Source organism: Teleopsis dalmanni, chromosome 2 (genome assembly GCF_002237135.1).
Source record: "Teleopsis dalmanni isolate 2A chromosome 2, ASM223713v2, whole genome shotgun sequence".
In the NCBI taxonomy this organism is placed as follows: domain Eukaryota; kingdom Metazoa; phylum Arthropoda; class Insecta; order Diptera; family Diopsidae; genus Teleopsis; species Teleopsis dalmanni.
In genome coordinates, this window is record NC_051847.1 from 208,971,603 (window position 1) to 208,994,217 (window position 22,615).

The 22,615-nt window shown below is 29.3% G+C and overlaps 1 protein-coding gene across 1 annotated transcript in view; it reads right to left on the minus strand.

Moving 5' to 3' along the window:
* Positions 1–15,063: 15,063 nt before the first annotated feature.
* The window catches only part of LOC119684995 (transcription factor Sox-8), a 43,545-nt gene continuing 35,993 nt past the window's right edge, over positions 15,064–22,615 (minus strand). Inside the window, exon 3 of the mRNA XM_038099160.1 lies at positions 15,064–17,205. Coding sequence (XP_037955088.1) covers positions 15,348–17,205 — 1,858 coding nt within the window. The 3' untranslated portion in view covers positions 15,064–15,347. The remainder of the gene's footprint in view (positions 17,206–22,615) is intronic.

Below are 22,615 nucleotides of genomic sequence, written 5' to 3' on the forward strand. Positions count from 1 at the left end.
CGCTGTGTTATCTATATTATTAATATGTAGGAATAATCTGTAAGCATTAGTTCCTCTCTTCTTTTAAGTACTGCATATAAACAATCGGTATTATTATATTTCATTGATCAAACACATATATTTCTAGCTATACATTTTATAAAAAAAATATTCGGAGTAATTAAATAAAATATGAATATTTATAATCAATTAATCAAAATTTCCCTTGTCGCATCATAACGAGTGGTCCATAACGACTGTGTTACCATGCTACTCTTTGACCCATTCCTAAATACATTTTTAAATGTATTGCCAAAATTCTTGATCACCTCCAACCGCTATTCAAAAATGAAAATCTCAATGCTAAGAACAGGAAACTGATATATAACCAAATAATTCGTTCGTTACTTCTACATGAATGTAGCGTTTGGCGAAGCCTCAAACACTATTATTCGTCAACTAGAAATTGCACAAAGCCAGGTTCTGAGAAGACTTTTCAAGGCATCATGGTACATTAGGACGAATGACATCCTCAGGGACCTCAAGATTGTTCCGATCAAAAAATGCATAAAGGATAGAGCCCTGAAATTATTTACGAAAACTAACAGATTTACCAATGGTTACAGGCTCTTCGGGGAGGTATGCAGATCTGAGGTCAATTATTGCTTAGTCTGATGAGATGATAAACAATATTCGAGTCAAGACGTAGAGAGGGGTTTTGAAGTGGTCAAGTGCACTGACTCAATTATGTTAGCTTCAACATAAATACATATAATCAAAATAATAAATAGTCAACAATATCTTTTAATAATAACCACTGCTCCCTGTAATTCCTGTAATAATTCTACTTCTAGAAAATCACTTTAAATCAATCAATTCATTTTATTTATTCCACTCAATATATTTGCCATATTCATTGAATATCTAACATATGTAAAATATATATATATTATTTATATATGAATTTATTATTAAATGTGTGAAATATGTATATTTGCTTAATACTTCAAGTATGTGTAAAAACGTTTACCTTAAATATATTTGTTACTTCTCAATTTTCAATTCTTTCCTGTGTACATTTCAATTGACATCAACTCTTCAAAAGATTTTCAAAATTTCCCAATTTCCGTTTCAAGAAACGAAATTTCCGTTTGATTGCTTTCCTTATTTAAATGAAACGCCAGTAATGAATCTAATCATTTGCGTGCTGAGGTCGATGGGAGTTAGAGTAAAATAAGTAGCAATGATGGCAGACAATATAAACGCCATCATTTTCATCTTTAAAGTTCCAACAAAATTCATTATTCATTCGAAAATAACTCAAAATAAATTACATGCAAAATTAATTAAGTTGAAACTTATTATTTCTGCTACTACTACTGCAGTAACGTCAAGTATATACGAGTAAGAGCAATGGAATGGAAATAGTGAAATATTAACAGTAAGGATCTCCAACAAAATTTATTGAGGCAAAAGGAAAAGTTAAATTTCAATACATAAAATTTAAAAGCAAAACTCCCAAGAGTAAAATTTAGAAAAAAAATCTGTGAAAAATATATCTTAAAAGGTATTTTTAATGCCTTTTTAAAATTTATTAAACGCAAATCCCAGGAAAGGCAGAATTATATTGCCATGAGTAGCAAAGCAAATTTAACATTTAATAGAAATATTTTTGCTTTGGTTGCTCTTATACAGCCAGCAATATTGTTCATCAATCAAAATCAGTTGTTGACATTTATGTAGCAACATATTTGCCGCCAGTTTAGCGTGAAATACTTTCTTATTTCTGCTGGTATTAACACATTTTTTAATGCAAACTTTTGTTTAATGTGAGTTTGACAAACCCAACAACTCCTTACATTTACTTTGACTCCGTTCCACCCACTAGCAAATACTAGAACTCATCAAAAATGAGTGCCATCATAGGCTTAAGTAGGATAAAATGTAACCATAATATCGTAAAATGGCAAGAAAATATTTTGCAATTGATTTGTCATTACAGTCCTGAAAGTAATCGAAGCGTAAGTATACTTAATGATTTTGTTACTTTTCTTAGGAATCCAGGGACGGACAGAATTGGTGTTAACGGCAGCATTTAACATTAAACACATTTTAATAGGTTCATCAATCACTGTCAATATTTTCACTTTTTATCGTTTATTTATTTATTTGACAAATGTGATTAACAAATGTATTTATTTTATTGCTTATATTATGAAATTTTTAATATTTTTATGAATAAATTATATATTTTGTATTCTTTTCGTTTTTGTACAAACCTGAATCCAAATTCATCCGAATTAATTAAAAATAAAAACATAAAATTGCAATATAACAGATAATAGAATATACTAAAATATATATAAGATATTAATAATTAATAAATAAATCATAAACAACAACAACAAGAAATTGCAATATAGCAGATAATACATATAAGATATTAATAATTGATAATTGAATAATAAACATTCATCATTATATACAAAATTATTTACTCTCATTTTTGAGAAAATTGATTACTTTAATAAAATGTCATTATAATCTTTTAATAATAATCATATACATATGAATCAAAAAGATTTTTGTTATAAAATGCTGTGGTAAATATATTGCAACTTAAAACGAAATCTTGCTTAATATAATATTTATGCTACTTAGTGGAGTGCTAAAAAGTAATGTACTACAGTAACACTGCCTCACCGGTAGTATATTTTGAGTACATAGATTGCTTTAGGAGAGAACTGTCAGAATAAATAAAACTTCAAACTACAGTAACACTGCCATAACGGTTGTATATTTTGACAAGTACATAGATTGCTTTAGGAGAGAACTGCGAGAACAAATAAAACTTCACACCTAGAGACGAAAGGAATCAAATTCTTAGCGACCTCCGAAATTTTATTTGGACAGCGAAATAGTTTCACAAAGATAGTATATGGAACTATAATAATGGTTAGAGCAGCTCATCTATTATAAAGACATCACGAAAGACAATAGGTATCACTGAATGGATGTATTAATGTATGTATTAACTCACATTGGCTTCAACTACCTAACCTAATATATTTAAAACTTATACAAATTCATTTAATTTACATATTAATTTTATTAATTATTCATATATTATTAATAATAAATTTTGTTTTAAGTAACTTTAATCATATTGACTAGCTCATTTAAACCCCCTTCTATGAGAGACTCAAAGAAAACAAGTGGAGCTGTTGAGAGGCTGTGTGTATTACTCACACCATCTCCCACAAATTTATTTAATTTACAAATGAATTTTACCAAAAATTTATTTAAATAACAAATTCTGTTTTAATTAACTAAAGCAATGTTAAATGATTTGTTTATTTAGATACCTTCCAGAATATTTATACTAAACTGTGGGTACACACTAAAGTTGTAATTATTTTTAATTTAAAAATTTTACTGTTGAAATGCAATAAGCATTATTAAACTATAAATAAATAATTGTTAATTAATGTTAACTGTTAATTAATATAAAATATTTATGTGCTGTCATTTGCCATATTCCATAATAACGTAAATGACATGACAATGACGTAAGGTGACACGTAAATTATGAAGTTTTCGGTTACGTAGTAGAAAAGCAAATTAAATTGTTAAATGATTATTCCGCACATATGTCGAGCCTTGTGAAATGTTAATTTTATTATTTTTTTTTATTTTTGGAAAATATAAATACTTATGCATGTAAAAATAAGTGAGATATTAAAAAAGTTTTTATTAATAAAAACTTTTTCGTTGTTTTGTCAATAAACAATAAAAAAATTATTTTATTTATACAATAATATTATTATATTATATCAATATATTATATATATTATATCAATATTTATATTAATATATATATTTGTGTATATATTTATATATTTTATTTTTATTTATATATATATTTATTTATATATATTTATATTAATAACCGTACCGAAATTCAAACAACAATAATGAAATAATATATATTTTAATCAATTAACAAAAGAATTAAATTTCATTGTTTTCTGGATTAAGAAAATATCACAATGCTATGTGACGGACCTCTCTAATATACACTTTATTATCTGCAGTATCCCATATAGACATGATATCGTTTATTAACTGCACCAACCAGATTCTAAAACTTAAAAGCTCATCTTTGGGTGTGTGTTAACAACATGTCTCTTCTGCGCTACTTGGAAAGGAATGGAAATCTATTGCAATTAAGCCAGCCAATAAATCTTAAGAACAAAACCAAAACTAGAACAAAACCATAAAATAACAAAACTGGTCAAAAATATCACTAATTATCCTATCCTATCATATTCTATCCTATCCTATATTATCCAATCCTATGCTATCTTATCCCATCCTATCCCTATCTTTTACCTAATGATATCATACCGTGAGTTCTTTCAGTCGGAGTATGCTACAAATATACTAATAAGTATACATGTAAAAAGTATTGTTTAGGATTAACAATGTGTTTATTAAAATACCATTACCAATGTATTTATTAAAATAATATTAAGAGAGATTACCGCGACGAACTTAGAAATTTATCCACTGATGTTATAACAAAATGGCGCCTCTACTCTATTTGAAAAGGATAATAATTCTGTCGTTAAGAAGACTAATCAACAAATCATGTCGAATCCGTCACTTCTACCCGATGGTTCTGTTGGCCGTAGTATCATACACATATACAACTCTAACTCTAAATCCAATATCCAGCTTGGCTTTTGAGTCCAAACTCGCTTGAGTTGTGACGTTAGTATTGTTGTATAGCTAATATTAATTAAAATATTGTATTCGAAAACTCATAATTGTTCTCTGATGCAACTGTTTATAGAAAAAGCAAAATAAATCATTTTTTTCGTCGAGAATATGCTTCTTCGTTATTTACTTAGTAGATAGTATCATTTAAAGAATATAATACATTAGAGTACTCGTAATGCACCTAAAATTTGACTAAGTATCCTGCAATTATATTTCTATTGAAATTTTTTCTATAAAGGTCTATATTATATATATATTGTTGAACGTTGGGATAGCCCACCGTCCAACGAGTGGTCCCATTGAAGGGAAGGATTAGACCGAAATAGACCACGAAACGATTTTTTCGTCCTTCTATTCTCGGATGTCGTCATTGAGTTAAAGATAGAGTGGCTGCCGTTCGCATAACTATATCGCTTGTTAATGCCTGCAGCTCATTTAACTTGAAGTTGCGTGCCAAGTCATCAACCCAATAGTGTCCTAAGATAGTCTTCCTCCTGCTTGCCAGTGCTGGCAAAGCTGACATTGGCGCAATATATGCACCGCTGTCTCATTTTCTTCTAGACATAGTCTGCAAGCATCTTCCTCAGCAAGAATTAACTTTTTGAGGTGATACTTGAATTTCTATCTATCTCTCTCTCTCTCTCTCTCTCTCGTAAGCATAAAGGTCAGCCAGCTTAGGGTGCTCCGCGGATAGCTAAGCAAGGACTATATTAAGTATTGTGATATAAAATTTTTTCGACATAAATCGAATTTAGCTAAGGATGAAAACTGATTATTTCGTACATTTATAATATTTTTATAGAAAAAGATTTTTTTAATGTAAGTTGAAAAAAAAATGAATAGATTCTAGCAAGAAGTGCTATTTTAGCACTTTTTAAATAGATGAAGTATAGATTTTTCATTTATTTCTTATTACATACAAGTCTTTATGATGCAAATATATACCATTTAACTAAATTAAATCAGATTTCTCTGGTTTTATTGTAATAAAACTAGTCAATTTGATGTAATGTAACGTTTCACAGCAATGTTCGACTACAATTTGCTTGTTACGTGACCGCAAGTTAATAGAATTTGACATCTTCCACATAAGCCACATATTAAATGCAGGCGCAAACAAGCTTGTTAAATGGAAGTCCTTACGCTCCTAGGAGGAGTAGGAGTGAGTTCACTTTACACATGTTTAGATATGTGTTGTCTTGTTTCTATACACATTTACAAATAACTTTGTGTTCAATATGTTTTATTACATAACAATGTATTTTATTGCCTCTAATCATTGTATTTTGGCCACAATACGGTCGTGTTTCAAATTTTAGTAGTCTTCCAACACGATACGCTTAAGGACTGCGTTATCACATATTTGCCTGCTGTACATTAACAGTGTATTTATGTCGTAATCCTTTATTACGAAAGCAAATTATTGTTATAGCATCGTAATAATATTTATTAACGTCATTATTAGGTTTGTTTGATGTGTGAACAGATATTCTGCTCTGCTCATTGAATTCATGTCAGCAAATTCGAACATATGTGCACTGTGGAGTGAAATCAAACAACAAAAGGTTGCAGTTGGTATGCAAGGCACTTATCCTTTTAGGGTTATTAAAACATATTTTATGAAATTCCAAGCTCGTAATTCGTGAATAAGGAACATAAATTTGAGTTGTGTTCTGTTTATGAAATATATTTGCCTTAAGCAATTTAAAGGTTGTTGGAAATTACTTTACAGTTGCGTAGAGAAATTCATTCACTTGAATTTATCTTTAGTGTTTAATACAATGACATGAGAAAATTATTAGGCACATCAGAAATAACACTTAATTGAAGGAGTTCGAAAAATTAACATCAATATATCTGTTACGGTAGTTATTCACAATCGATTTATAACGCAAGGTACTTAATAATAGATGTATTAAAGGAAATCGAAAAAAAATTTTGCTTGAAATTGGAAGCTTATTTACCATAGTTAAAATGATCCCTTTCAGTGTCCTTTTGCACAGTTCTGTACGATAACTTCTTGTCATTTCGAAGGTAGTTTCATAATGCCCCTCTCATAGATGTCCTGGTCCCTATTGATAAAATATTGAGACATCGAATTTCATACACTTCTCTTCAAATATATATTTCACCAAACAAGTCATACACCATGGATAGAAACATACTAGTCATCTGAAGTAGGCATCTATTCATTTGGTGCCAGGTCTGTACTGTAAGGTGAATGCATAAGAACTTCCCAACCAAGCTCTACGAGCTTTTGGTGAGTCATTATCAATGTATGTGGTCTGGCTTTATACTAATGGAACAAAATTCCTCTTCTATTGTTCAAAGTTGCTCATTTTTGAGCGATTGCTACGTTCAGACGGTCTAACGTTCCACTTATTGACAGTACAGTTCTGAGTTGAGTTTTTTCGTATGGGAGCAGCTCATAGTAAATCATTCCCTGTCGATATCATCAAACACACAGCAAAACCTTTCTGACCACCAATTCTGGCTTGGCCAGCTAAAATGGTAACGTTTTCGCTTGACATTGTCGTAAATGATCACCAGCTACATTTCTTCACCAGCCACCAACCGCTTCAGAAATACATCGATTTTGTTGCGATTCAGCAACAATTTGCAGATGGAATTTTGATCCATGAGATTTGTTTGCTTTAACATCGAATGCGAGCTTCTTTTTATAACCAGTCTTATATAAATGCTTTCAAATGATTTTTTGTACAATCTTTAATTCTTGGAAAATCGAAACATTGCTTACATAACAACAGCATTTCGAACTCGACAATTTCTAGGATTTTAACCAACATTCCCGACAATTGGCTTTCCAATGCGTGGTGCATTTTTCACATCGAAATTACCGGAACGAAATCGACGAAATTAGACCTCCTCCTCAGACCTCCTCGAGGTGCCTGTAATCATTCTGAGATTCGATAATGCGGTGTTGGTAAGTCTGTCAGTTTTCGTAAATAATTTCAGGGCTCTATTCATTACGTATTATGCTAGTGTCCATTTTTAAATAAAACTAAGTCAACAAGTTACCAAATTGTCAAAATATTTTTCTTTCTCATCTTTCTTACACCATCTGCCTAACCCGAACGGATTTATACAACGTGGTATACAGATAACTGAAGCTATCTGTTGGGGAAATAATGGTTTAGTTTTTACTACACCCGTAGTATAATTTTTTCTTATATTACACACCAAACTTTATAGTAAAAACCTCCACATGCTTCTAACTCAAATTTTTGTGTAATAATAATTTACTTTAATTTTTTGCTGATTTATTAAAAGAGCAAATTTTTAATATGTGGTTGCTAGGATAATATTTTAATTAAAATATTATTTTGCCTATGATAATGAAGAAAAATAATCAAATTACAACTTTAGCAACTTAAGCAAAAGTTATAATGGCTAAGACATCAGGTTAGTGTACGCTTAATGGCTTAACATTGCCAAAAGTTTGGTTCACATGCCGTCTTTGAAGCCATGGTGGAATAATCTTCGTAGACATAAAAACAGTGATTAAGATGAAGTACGACAATTTTGTCAACTTTGATGAAATCGTAAAACTTTCAAGTAACTTAATTTAATACAACAACAAAGAACAAACGCCACAGGTGTGAAGTGATTTGTTAGCAGCCTTTGCGCTTTGCGCTTATTAAAATTGTGTGAAAAATAAGACAAATTTGAAATAAATATACCAAAAATATTGGAAAAAAAATAAAAAGAAAATTATTTTTCACAGTTACTTGAATCAAAAATAGAAAGTATTATCCTTTTTATCAGGCACAAAGCACAATGCCGTGCGCAGAGTACACTGCCAGCGCCTTTCAACAGACGAAATATGGCCATGGAAATCAACTCTTAATTGAATTAGTCTTACTTCTGCCATTACTCGTCCGGTGTTTATGTGGCACGGCGGTACTTTGGTTGCGATACTGTGTGGTTCATTGAAATTGCAAACGTGTGCTGACCTTATAATATTTTCCAGCAAGTCCAAGTGCCAGCAAATAAAGGTCAAGCGGCAAAAAAAACTTAATTGAAAACCTTTTACGCGCTTCAATGGAAGTTACAAATTTTGCTTATAATTACTTTGACTAAGTTTTCTTCGTATCTTTTTCATTTCATTCACTTTCCTTCACTTTCCTTCACTCATTCACTCTATCTTAATTTATAATATTAAATTTTTCCTGAAACTGCCAGTCACAAAGCTATTTAAATTTTTCCTTTTCCATTGAATCATTCATTTGCTTTTTATACACAAAAGTCTCAGTTTTGCTGCTTTACATGCTGCAATTTTTGATCTTTGGTTGCCTTTGGTCCGCTTTGCTTTGCTTCTACTTTGGGTCAAATAATTTGTAAGGATATTGCCAAATGTCCTTTTCAGCTCTTGTGACATTTGTTGAACCATTTAATTTGAATCATTTTGTTACTTTATTTATTTTTTTATTTAATTTTTTTTTTTGTTTTTTTCTTATTGAGTTGACAGCAAAATTTGTTTACCAAAGATTTTTAATTAAGTTCTTGATTTGTGTTCATGTAAATTTGCCAGAAAATATTATAATTAAGTGATTTGATTTAATGACTTAAAACCGCTTACAATCTTTATAAGTATTGTGATAGAAATTGATGATGTCAATTAGAAGGCAAAAACTTACTAAAATTATCTTTGTCTTAAATTGACTTTTTAGAAGGACTTAAAAAATTCTTCAAAGTATTTCTTAATATTTATTTTTATTGTAGCAAATAAATATACATATTAAATGGATTCGAATAGCGAAGAAAAGGCAAGGGCAAAAATTTATTTAATTTTTTGAAATTTGGCTGACCATACAACGCTGTTTCGAGTATTGCCAAGTACTCATCGTCAGTGGTCTTATATGATTAAGAAAAAATTCAAATATTTCCTAAAACCATTGATGATGAATACTTGGCAATACTCAAAAGGATTTAACTAGTGCGGTGAAGACTGCAAGACTAACATGAATTTGTTTACAAATACAGTTTAAAATTAAATTTTATATGTATATTATTCTACTTCTTCGTCTTGCGAGGTCAGAATCTACCATTTAAATCTGTGGATCAGTGTCATACTGTGGATTAAGTTAGTCTACAACCAGGTCTCTGATTTATGAATAGTTTTCTTTAGCAGAATAGAATTGAGGTTGCTGGCATTATATTTAATGGGTCAGCATGGACTGCGTTATCACCTTAACAAAATGAATTTGTCCGAAGAGATAGATTGTCGATTCTACTTAAAAGCAGACGAGACTTCCAATCACATTCTCTGTGACTGGGTCGGAGGTCATCAACGACCGTCATTCAGGCTTTCATTCGGAAGACGAATGAAAGCCCGACTTCCGTTCGATTAGTCTGTTGCAGCACAAAAGATGACCCATGGTCGCAGTGCTGGTAACCCGTTTATTCCTATTCCTATTTTAGTTCTTCATTCCGTACGGGTTAATCGCTTATACTGCACTTCCGGGATCGCTGAACTGATTTTATAATTCTTGGTGGACGTCGTATATATTCGATTATACTATTCAGACTAGTATGCAGACTAACAAATCAATTTTATTCAGGTATTTATAACAAATTTAGTAAGTGACACAAAGAAAAAATAGAGTCTATCATCAGTGTTTTATAATGGTAACGATTATAGAAAAGAGCTCCCAGAACGTAGTTATCGTAACATAGTTCAGCTTGTCCGAACCTACTACAAATCTCATAGAGTTTATTAAAAAATATTTATGAAACTATACGCTTTATAATATACATAAAATCTTCCGCTAGCTATTAAGCCTCTTGCTCTAATCTCTCTCTCTCTCTCTCCCTTGATAACTAGAATGGGGTTCTATCCGCTGCACGCGCCTGCAATCTTCCATATTTATTCCTAAGAGAAAGTTTTAGTGGGTTTAAGTCTCACACTGTGATTTTCGATGTTTTCCAAAAATGTATGAAATCTAATACTACATAATTATGATAATAATGAAGCCCTTAATATTTAACTGCCTGAAAGTATGCAATAATAAAACCAATGCATATGAAACATATTCTAGGCATAAAAGAATCTAAACATGTTCTATTATCAAACTATGGAACGATTGCAGCCAATTTGGACTACTAATAATTTGTTAAAATTTCACTTATATAATATTTGATTTAATATAATTTCAGTATATCTCCAATATTTCCTTGTTAAAGATATTTTTATAAATTTTCATTACCAATTATGTTTCATGTCAATTTATTTTTCCTTTCTTGATTTTCGAACGCTTGGATTTATTTTTATTTTTATTTACTTATGGTATTTTTTATTTCACAATTTTTTATCCCCTTTGCTCTTTTACTTTGTTTATATTGTTTATGAGATTGTTAATGACATTAATGATTTTTATGAATTTTTCTTTTATGTGGATTTAAACAGCGGGGAGTCCAGTGTTTTACTTACAGAAAAATGGCTTGATTTGTTATTTTACCGTACAGCAAAGGATGTACATCAGTTTATGTAAACTTTGATTTGATTATATATATACAATAGCTATTCAATTCAAGTGTTTTGTAAGTAAATTTTAAAATTAAATTAAATTATTTGAACTTTTACTAATTGAAATAATTTCTTCTTCAAATGGTAAATCTCTGCTTTCAACTATGGTATATCTTGTATTTATCCATATCTATATTTTTGGTTTCCTCTGAAGTTTAATCTTTACAAATATCTTATACCACTTTTATTATGTTCTATAAATATCCTAAATTATAGTGTGCTAAATAATGTTACTATATATACGTATATTTCGAAGACTCAAATATCTTTTCCTGACTCTATAGTACACTTTTTTTTAACTTTAATTATATTTACTGCTTTCATACAATTTGGTATTTAAATTATTTAAAATTTTCACAATTTACCAACAAAAATATATCTGAAGACGAAGACTTTTTCCTTCTCTGCTTGAGATACTTTCAAGTACCAAAATCGTATGTAATTAAATTTTAAAAATTCCAACAAAATTAACAACTTCGTTTTACATCTATATTTAAGTTAAAAAGCGACAAAAATCAAAACGCCCAATTTGGCAGCTTTTAAGTACACAAAACTTTTATTGGCTGCCAAAAAAATTTTTTCAGAAAAATGCCAAAAAAAATAGCTTCCAAACCATGTAACAAGTCGTTGTTAATTAAATAGCAAATATTTTGTACTTCACGAATGCGTTTCGCAATTTTGGTCAATTTTTCTTAACTTAATTTTTAAGAAAAAATATGTAAAGTACTCATTTTGATAGCAAAGCAAATATTTCAACTTTACATATATATAATATAATTATACACAAATATACACTTTGCAATAGACAAAAAGTATCTAATTGCGTGTACCAGATACAATTGAATTGAAATTGAAAAATTAATTAACGCCTATAAAGATTTTGTGGACTCTTGGATTGAATTTGTGATGTTGTGAACTGTCTGAATCCCACGGTAAAATTTTTTCCTCAAGTAAAAATTTAAAATATGGAATAAAGCAAACATTGGACAACAATTCGCATTTATTAATTTTGACTGCTTTTTCTGCAAATATCAACAATTTGACATAAAATTGAAATGAAATTATATTTCTTTTCTCAAATCTCTTTCAATTTCTGTACCAAATGGAAATGTACAGATTTCTATTTAAATAGTAAAATTTGCCTTTGACATTAGCAATTTTTGACAAAGTATTGATTTGACAGTTTAGTACTATTCAATTTTAATTAACGCCGAATAATGAACATTTCACTACCAATAATGCAACAAAGGAATTTATAATAAACAACCTAACAACTAACTTTCCTCCACAATTTGTAGGATTATAAGTTAAATTTTTTATTATGAAAATAATATATAATAATAATATATTAAATTGATTTTTAACATCATTTATGACGAAAGAAATATATAAGCTATTGCATTCAATAGACAGCTTTTCGAACAGTAGTGAATTGCAACAACAAAATTTAATTATTTTTAATTAATAAACTCATTTTTTTGCTGACCATATAGCTGTTTCAAGTAATAGAATTTTAGAGTTATTTATTATTTTTAATTACTCGTACGAATATTTAAAATTTTTAATATATATAAAGAAAAATTAATTAATATAATATTTTAAAGAAATAATTAATATAAAAAGATAAAAATGTTTTTAAAAAGAGACATACTACTAAAAAATCCGGGATGTCATTAACATTATAAATTATTGCAAATCAAAAAAAAAATTTATTCTGAATAAAATAGCCAATAAAAGATCAAGAAAAAAATTTATCCGGAGAACCATAGTGGAATAATAAAAAACTAAAAAGAAAGAGAAAAAGATGCTATTGTTAATAATGTACCGGATTTGGAATAGGTTTATGTTGATCAGTGCAAGTAATAATTTGAGAAACAATAAACATATAGCAAAAAATGCACTTGATCGAGTACACACAGATCTCTATTAATTTCTGTAACTGAAACCGATTTTGTGATTAAAGTAATAACCAAACTCCATTATATATAACATATGATATTAAAAAGTTCAAATATTTTGATTAATATCAGCTCAAGCTCTAGAAAAAAAAAACCGTATTAAGCAGGACCATTTCTAGTAGCTTGTTTTAATTTTTAGCATATTTACTTTGTCATATTATATATATCATATATATTTACTCGAACACAAAATATCATTGTTGTAAGTATCCACAAAAAAACCTCATATTATTTTTTTAAAGACTATTAGATTAGAAATGTAGTGAATAAGAACGGATTAGAACAATAAAACTTAATTTTTAATTAATAAAAAAAATTATTTTAATTATAAAAATAAAAAATAATTATTATTTTAATTATAAAATTAATTATATTAAATATATAATTTTGAGTATATAAAATTTGTTTATATACTAATTTTTAAAGGTCCTTACAAATATTTTAATACATAATTATTTGTATATTCCTGCTATTGCGATTATCAAGTATTGAACTTATGTTCTGCCAAATTTAAAGCACAGATTCACAGTTTAGACACTTAAACCAGGTTATTAGTAAATACGAAAGATCTTCTATTTTCGCAGTGTCCAAATTAGCTGAGAGCCCAAAACCTTGTTACTCGATTGATGCACATTATTGCAAATATATATAATCCCACTAAATAACTAATTATGTATATTATTAGTAAATAAGTAATTATTAACTAATTATGTACTAATGTCAGTAATTAAGTAATTTCTATATAATAACGTGTTTTTGTATTGCATATATTCCTGATACAGGACTACCTACAACACTTCAGTCAATTTCTATTTCTTCAGTACTTTATAAAATTAGTTTCTGATAGTTTTTCAGGGTACCCAAAACAGAACTTTCTAATAATTGTACAGTAATTCCCTTATGGTATTTACTACATACTAAGAATACTAAGATTCTTCTATTGTCGCAGTATTCAAATAAACCGAGAGACCAGAACCTTGTTGTTATCGATCAAATGGCGAACATTATTAAAAATTATACTAATCCTATAGTATAGCTTATAATATTAAACAAAACGTATCAAACTTAGTAGTTAAGTAGTTCCTATAAAAGAAGCAGATAATTTCCACTTTTTCTTCTAAAACATTGAAAGATCTCTCAGAAATCTCTTCGTCAGCCAAAAGTACAAGTCCTTGTACATGCCTGTTTGTAATACAGAGACCGGTTGCAAAGAAGGTAATGTTACTAATTTCGGTTCTACTGAATATAATTAGTCTGCTATTTCGAATTGGGTTTTTGATCAGATATGTTAAGTTTAAAGAAAAATATTCTCGTTTAACCTCTTAGTTTAATTTTTTCTATATAAATCAAATATTTTTATTATTATAATTTAGCTTAATTTATTTGATTTAAAATAATAGTATTGTTTAAACACTTTTTATTATTATAATACATTGTATTTATTACAAACATTCAAATATTTTATGTTGATTTATTTTTAATTATTTAATTTAAAACGATGGGATCTCGATGATTCTTTAAAACATTGAATTAAAATTTCATAAAAATATATTCAAATTTAAAACCTTATATATAAATATATATATTACTTATATATTGTATTTTTTGCTTCAAGATTTTTTCTTAAGCATATTAATTCATCTCTAAGTATTAAAATATTTATAAAAAATTTAATATTTTTATAATTTTTTTTTAGTTTTCATTATATTAAATTTTATTTCATTTAATTTAATTACTTAAATCTAAAAAAATACAAATTTCTTTAAGAAAAAATCAAATACTTGTAATTCACTGGTTTAAATTTTTTTCTTCCTCTTTTAGACTTGTAAATTACCATTAAAGCCCATTTAATCAAGGCGCTTACAAATTGTATTTTCACCAAATGTTGTACAAAATCTTTCCGCAATGCCAAGGCGTAACTTGACAATGTACGGAAAACTAGGAATCGAAATAAAATTGAAGAAATGTACGTAATATCTTTAATCCTCGAAAGCGGCATAGATTTTGTCAAGATTGCGCAAACAAATTCTGCAATAAAAATTAGAATCCAATCATAAAGAATAACAGGAAAATTAAGGAGCTTAGGGATTGGCGTAACTGCCCCAGAGTTGATGTGGATGGTGGCTATGTTGATGCTGCTGCTGCTGCTGCTGCGCCTGTTGCTGCTGTTGCTGCTGATCCACATGTTGTTGTTGCTGATGTTGCGTATAATGCTGATAGGATGGCAGCACATTCGTTGAATGGGCATCGTAAAAGCAATTGCTGCTATTGCACGTTGTTGCTGTTGTTGGTGCTGTCGTTGATGGTGGGATTTGTGTGCCTCTGCCATTCTCGCTGACATTAAATGTATTTGCTGAGGTCGCAGCAGTCATACTGTTAGTAGTGGAGGCTGTTGCTGCTTCTAGTGGTATTAAATTGGCAACAGGTTGCAACTCTAACATATGCTGTTGCGATTTATATATCATTTGATTTGGGGATTTCACGGAATTGCTATGCAAAATTGAACTTGTTGTTGTGCCACATGTGGTAGCATTTCGTGTTGCTGCAACTGAGGCTGTTGCTGCTAATGCTGTTGTTGTTGCTGTTAAGTGTTGTATTTTTGTTGTCAGAGTCGGAGAGTGTGGTTGCTGCTGTTGTGCTGATAGTTGATTGTTATGCGCCATTGGCAGCATTTGATCCATTAGGTATTGGTCGATTTCCTTGGGATCAATGTCGCCAGCGTTAACTCCATTTAAAACTGCCGCATTGTTATTCGCTGAAATGGGCGCCATATAATTGTGTATCGGTGACCTGTCAATAGAAGATTGTAAATAATTTAATGCTCCAGTGGAGTGTGGCGTTTCGTTGCCATTATAATTTTGATACGTGGTAATAGTTGACTGATAGTTCCCATACTGTTGGTACACAGACGTAGGTGAGTGTTGGTCGGCATATGCACGACTACTCATTGGACCTATTTGATAAGTTTGTGTTGGATATAACATTTCGGAAGAAACTAATAAATCCGTTGATGTGCGCTGAAACTCATTTAGTTCAATGTTAGATGTAGTTGGATTGTTGTAGGAATGGTTTTCATCCAATGTTGTAAAATCGCGTCCCGACTCGAGTACAACTCCGTATTCAGTATTAGCCTCACTTAATTGACGCAGCAGTAAGTTTTGTTGACTTGTCATCAATTGTGTAGGTGTGCGCTTCCCTGTCAAACTGGCACTTAGCAGGCTGCTTGTTGAACTGCCCTGTGTGTAGGGTGTAGCGGGTGGCGTTAGTGGTTGTCCGTCTGCGCCGCTTGCACCTGTAGACTGCAGTGAACTTGTAGTGGAGCAAGGTGAATCCATTTGTCGCGCATATTCATAGCGGCGCTGTCCATAGTCTGCCTGATCAACATCTAAACTGCCCGTTGTATGCAAATTATGGGTTAGTAAACTTGCTGCACAGGCACTGTTGAGTGTTTTCATGAAAGTTTCATTATTGAGTATGTCACTCGCGCTGGTTATATTGTGCAGACTATCACTGCCAATACCAATATTGTTGCCATTGCTATTGCTGTTGTTGCTACTATTATTGTACATATTCAGTGTTGCTGCTTTGCCACTTAGTTTTCCTGGGTCCTGCTGTTGCTGCGGTTGCTGTTGCCTTAAAAGTTTGCCATTTAGACGATTCATTGCTGTGTTTGTATTTGACGCTTTACGACTAATGGCACTGCAATTCTTATTATCCGTAATTCGGTTATTGTTGTTCGTAATTGGCATTGCTGGTGCAGTTTTTGCGAGTGTTTGTCCTTGTAGCATTACTTCCCCACATTGCACAGCATTTGCTGACAGGGTACGCGCTTTTTTCCTACGCGGCTGGTACTTATAGTCTGGATGCTCTTGCTTATGTGTCATGCGCAATTTTTCAGCAAATTCCATAAAAGGTTTTTTATCCGAATCCTTTAAGTTTCTGAAAAAATAGAAAAAATACTAGATACTTAATATGCACAATTACTGCTTGTTTACTTTTACATTTATGTGAAGACACATAGTTAAGTAGTTATATTACACTTATTAAATAATATTAATAATAAAAGCAATGGCAACTTAATATTTCTGATGTTTTTGTTTTAAATAAGATAATTTCATTATGTTAACGACTAACTTGTTATAATTCTATTAATATAATTAATGCTAATTTAAATTTCAAATTGAATTCATTTCAGAGTACATACCTATATGAGATGTTTCACCTATGGAAATTATGTAGGCTTCCTTTAGTCTTTTACTAATATTTTAATATAAGATCATTAATCAAATTTTCATACCCTTCAGGCTTAACCTCTAATTAAATTATACTCTTGTCTGCCCAAATTTTATAACGAATTTCCTTCTCTATTTGCTTTAATTAAGACTTATTTTCCAGAACAGTGGGTTTGTATAACCCAAATGCATAAAAACCTACTTAAAATTTCTTATTTGCACACCTTGAAATTTTTGAAAGTTGTACGCAAACACAAATGCGTATTTCGTCGTGATATCGTAGATTTCGTTTCCCCAAAACGTAAAATTTATTTAATTTTAAGCAAACAAATAAATACGAATTATTTATACAATCTTATCTCATTTGTTCACCCTTTTGAAATGTTTCTTTCCCTACTTAAGAGTAAATTCAATGTTAGTTCTGGCTCTACTCCCTTCTTTCCTTTGCTTCCAACTCAACAATAAGTACAACCCACCTTGTTTTATGACTGCATTGACAATTTAATTTAATTTCTAAAGTTATGTCAGTTATGTAATGAGACATTCCTCACAAATTATATAAGACCAAGAACTTTAATTTTAGAGTTTACTTAAAATTATCTGAAGTGTTTTATTGAAGTTGAAATAATTACTTAGCGCTCCGTATTCGCATTAATTAATTTTATCGCCCGTACAGCTTATTTTTGCATTAGATGAAGAAATAATACTACCATTTAATGATTGACGTGGTATTTACCTTACTAGGATACTTTAAATATACTAGCGATACCTGTGACGACGTAGTTACTTCAGAGAAATCTAAGCTACTATAAATAAACTACTAACTTGCTGGTTTTTAAATTAGTGAGCAAGAGCCTAACATTACGAGTAATGAAGGTTATATCATTCTCAACATCCATTTGATTAAAAATCGAGAAAATATCTTCTATTTCCATTTGATTAGAAAAAATCTGGAGACATAGAATGTGTAAAATAAAGTAAACACCTCAAAACATTGCGGGTAACAGCAAAGCAGAATCTATAACTATCTGGACTTGTATTCAATTTACAACAATATATGTAGACCTGCAGTCAATACATTCGCAACATTTTTATTAAACTAAAGTAAAGCAATATAGGGAAATACTATAATCTAATGAAAAAGACATACTTTTATATGCCGAGAATATCCAACACCCATCTGTAGGCTTAGACTAATTGAATGAGTCCTAAAGCAGTGACTTAAATACACAAACGAGGCTGCATCGAACATACTCCTCTAAAATGGAGTAATTTTTCTGGTCAACAAATACAATAGTGGAACACATATAGTTGTAGTCATTGTATTGTATCAACTTAGTTACTTGGAAAAGAGTTCCAGAATGCGATTGAAGCCCTGCGAGTGTTTGTGAAACAACTTTGACATCTATATAACTTTGAGTCAGACTTATGATGCATTAATTTATAAACATATTTTATGTTATATAAACTGAACCTTAAGAAAAATTCAGTAAAAAGTGCTTACTGTTTATAAGTTAGTATTAGGCTTAGTATAACATGCTGATCTGAGATCTGAGATTTACTTAAGTCCGCTGGTCTACTGTGTTAATTTAAAATTTCAATAGATTTAGAACAATTTCTAAACTTTAATACAACTCAAAAAGCTTTTTAAGTGTAGGTCTAAATTCCTCTTGAAAGTGAGTAACCATATTGTTGAAACTATATAATGCATATACTAAAAAATGACTCTAAACCTGCAATAAACATTCCTTTCATTTAATATTCATTATCAATGTACATTTTATAATTCCCACTAAAGTTAAAATATTTAATATGGATACGTATAGTTTGTTATAATTCTCATTTAATTTACTGGATAATTCTTGTAAATAAGAATGAAATTATTAGCTGCTCATCTATACTTTAATAAAAATTTATGAAATTGTTCTTTATTGATTTTTTTATATATATCCATAGTTTCTCTGGTCTTACTTTAAATTAATTCCGAAAATTATTAATCATGGTTAATATAAAATATGGATAATATAGATATCTAAAAAAAATAACTTTAACTTAAAATAATACAAAAAAACAAATTAAGTTTATTTATTTTAATTTCAGAGTAATAATATAACAGACATTTGTAATGAGGGCATGCAGATTATAATTATATTTATTGAATGTAATTATAGCTTGCAAATAGAAGTTTTGATATATAAATTTTATAATTCTCATTCAATTTAAAATATTTCATAGGAATACTTATAATTTTTTTATAATTCTCATTTAGTTTACTGAATAAGTTCTGTAATTATAATGGCTTTGTCCAGACATGGTGTCAATATTTTAATAAAAGTTTGTAAAGTGGTGTTTCACAGTTTGTCTTTGAACTGATTTAAAAATTATTAATAATGAATTGATTAACCATAATTAGTTTATATTACAAAATAATATAATCAGTATTGATGTGTAAATAGTTTTTAAATCTTTACTCGCTTCTTAAAATTAAATATGGAGGTTTTCATTATCATAATATTAACGCAAATCAATTTCATCTATTTCCAAATCTTGAGGGGCATTTCGCTGAATAGCGTTTTACATTATGTGTTGGTCTTTATGACAGTTATAATAATCTTAGAATAATTTATTTTCATTAAAGTGCTCTTTGCTGTGTTGGAGTAATGAAATCTGATGATTAGCATGTCGTTTACTTAACGTACTTCATTGGATACGACCAACACAAATTGCTTCACAACACAATAGCCTGCTCCAGTCAACTAGATCATTGGCTTTAACTCTCATTTAGCTCTAACTAGTTGACAGTGTTGACTGCTCTAATCACGGTTGCCACTTGAAAATTTTTTTCTGTACCAAAATTGATTTAAAAAGGTACCATTTCTGTAGAAAAAGGTCCAAAATTTTTTTGTTTTCTCGTTCTGTGTTTTTCATAGTTTTATAAATGAACAAAATATAAAATAGTGCAAAGTTGCATTTATAAAAAAAATTAATTGGAAATATCCACAATAAAGTTGGGTCGTCAAAAATGTACCAGTTTTTGAACATGAGTACCAAACGAAACAAAAGTACCAATTTTGGTACTAAAGTACCATAAGTGGCAACCGTGGCTCTAATATCATTAGCTACCTGGTCCTTAGTCACCTTAACCTGACGCAGAAACTAATAAATGATTGTAACAGAGACCAGCAAGTTTGTAAGTGTGTTGTAATTATCTGTTATATCTAAATGATTAATAACCCATCTCATAATTTGATTTGTTAACTGGAAATGTAATCTTACATCTACACACCAGTACTATTACTGAACAAAAGTAAGTCATAAAAACAATTTCAATAATGATCTATATCTTTGCTGGATTTCTCGTGAATCTAATTAAATTCTCACAGCAAAATAGCAGACCGTTGAAATGACGTCTGCTAGAAATACTATGACACAATATCGTCCCTGTGAAAGTTATCGATGGTGAGCTTAATAGAATAAAAGCCAGTTTCTATTCTGCTATCCATTTTAAACGTACCTATTAAAATATAATATACAGACTAAAAGGAATATTATATATATTTCAAAAGCAACCAGTGCTAGGGTTGCCCGCTATAAATTTTTTTTTAATAACTGGTTTTTAATTTTTGCCATCATTTATGGCAACATATTGATATGTATGTCACGATATGTCACGAAATTTAAATTATAATTACTAGTTGACCCCACTAATTTATGATACATTAGATATATATCTCTCAAATTAGTTTAGACCTTGCTAATTTCACACCCTTAATATTAAATAGCATTTTTTGTTATAAAAATATCTTATAAACTAACATAATAAAAATATTCTTCAACTTAAACATTTTTAATAATTTTTAACAAAAAGCCAATATTAGTATTTGATTACACAGAAATATTTGAGACATCATAAATACCCGTATTATTAAATCAGATAAATAATAAAAACTCAGAAATATGAGTTTATACATTATCAATTATTAAATTAGTGATTCACTGCCTTATTATTAGACAAATATAAAAATATTTTTAATATTGAGTTAATTTTATTTATTATAAGAATTCTTCTTCGCTGTTAATTTATAATTCCTAATGAAGCTAAAATATTTCAAGCACGCTAACGAGGTCTTATCATCGAATTGAAAGTGATGGGGCGCTTATCTCTTCGCATTCTCAATGAACCACAAAATTTTTATTTTATTTTTAATGTCGCGGGAATTTATTATAAAAAACATTAACAAAAAAAATTTATTTCATAAATATTTAAAATTATATTTCAAATCATTCACAAGTTTTATTTTTTTAAGTTATGACTTCGTAATAAAAAAAGAGTGCGGGTATATAAAACTACTAAACATAATTGAGTTCATAATACTCTATTTGCATTGTTTAAATTTCAGCACTTTTAATTTCAAAGGCCTATAGAAGAAGAAGAAATTTATTCCCTTTTGAATATTAGATTTTAGTTTAAAGATATTAAGAATACAGAGGTTTAAAGCCTCTGTAAATTTCTTCTTCTTCTATTTTTCTACTATATTCTTCTATTCCTTCTTTAGATCATTAATCTTTTATGGTAGAATTTTCGTCAAAATTCGTAGATTAACACATTTTTATGAAATTATAAAAATATGTACAGACATTACTATTCAAAAAATAGTGTATCTTTTCCATAAAATTTGATCAGACTTATCTTTTGATTTTATTTATATATTTAACAGATTTAAATATTTAACGGAATATCTTGAAAACGTAATTATGATGACATTTGTTGCTTTCATGAGATTTCTGAAGATTTTTTTTTTATCTTCCGTAGTTTTAGTGAAGTTAAATTGCACTCCAGAATTTTTATTCTAGAATTTAAGTGCAGTTAGTTTGCACTTATTTTTTCCTCTTTCTAATCCATAAAGATTTATTATAATATTGTTATTAAAATATAAAATATTGTATTTATTATTCTCGATACTTGTTGCATTGAATGCAAATAATATTGATTTTTATTTGATATTTAGACCTTCTCTCTAAACCAAAGTCAACTGAATTTCATACTTCAGTGTAAATTGAAATAAAAATTTGATGTCATAATATTTTTAATACCAAGAAGTGCACTATCATCCTTT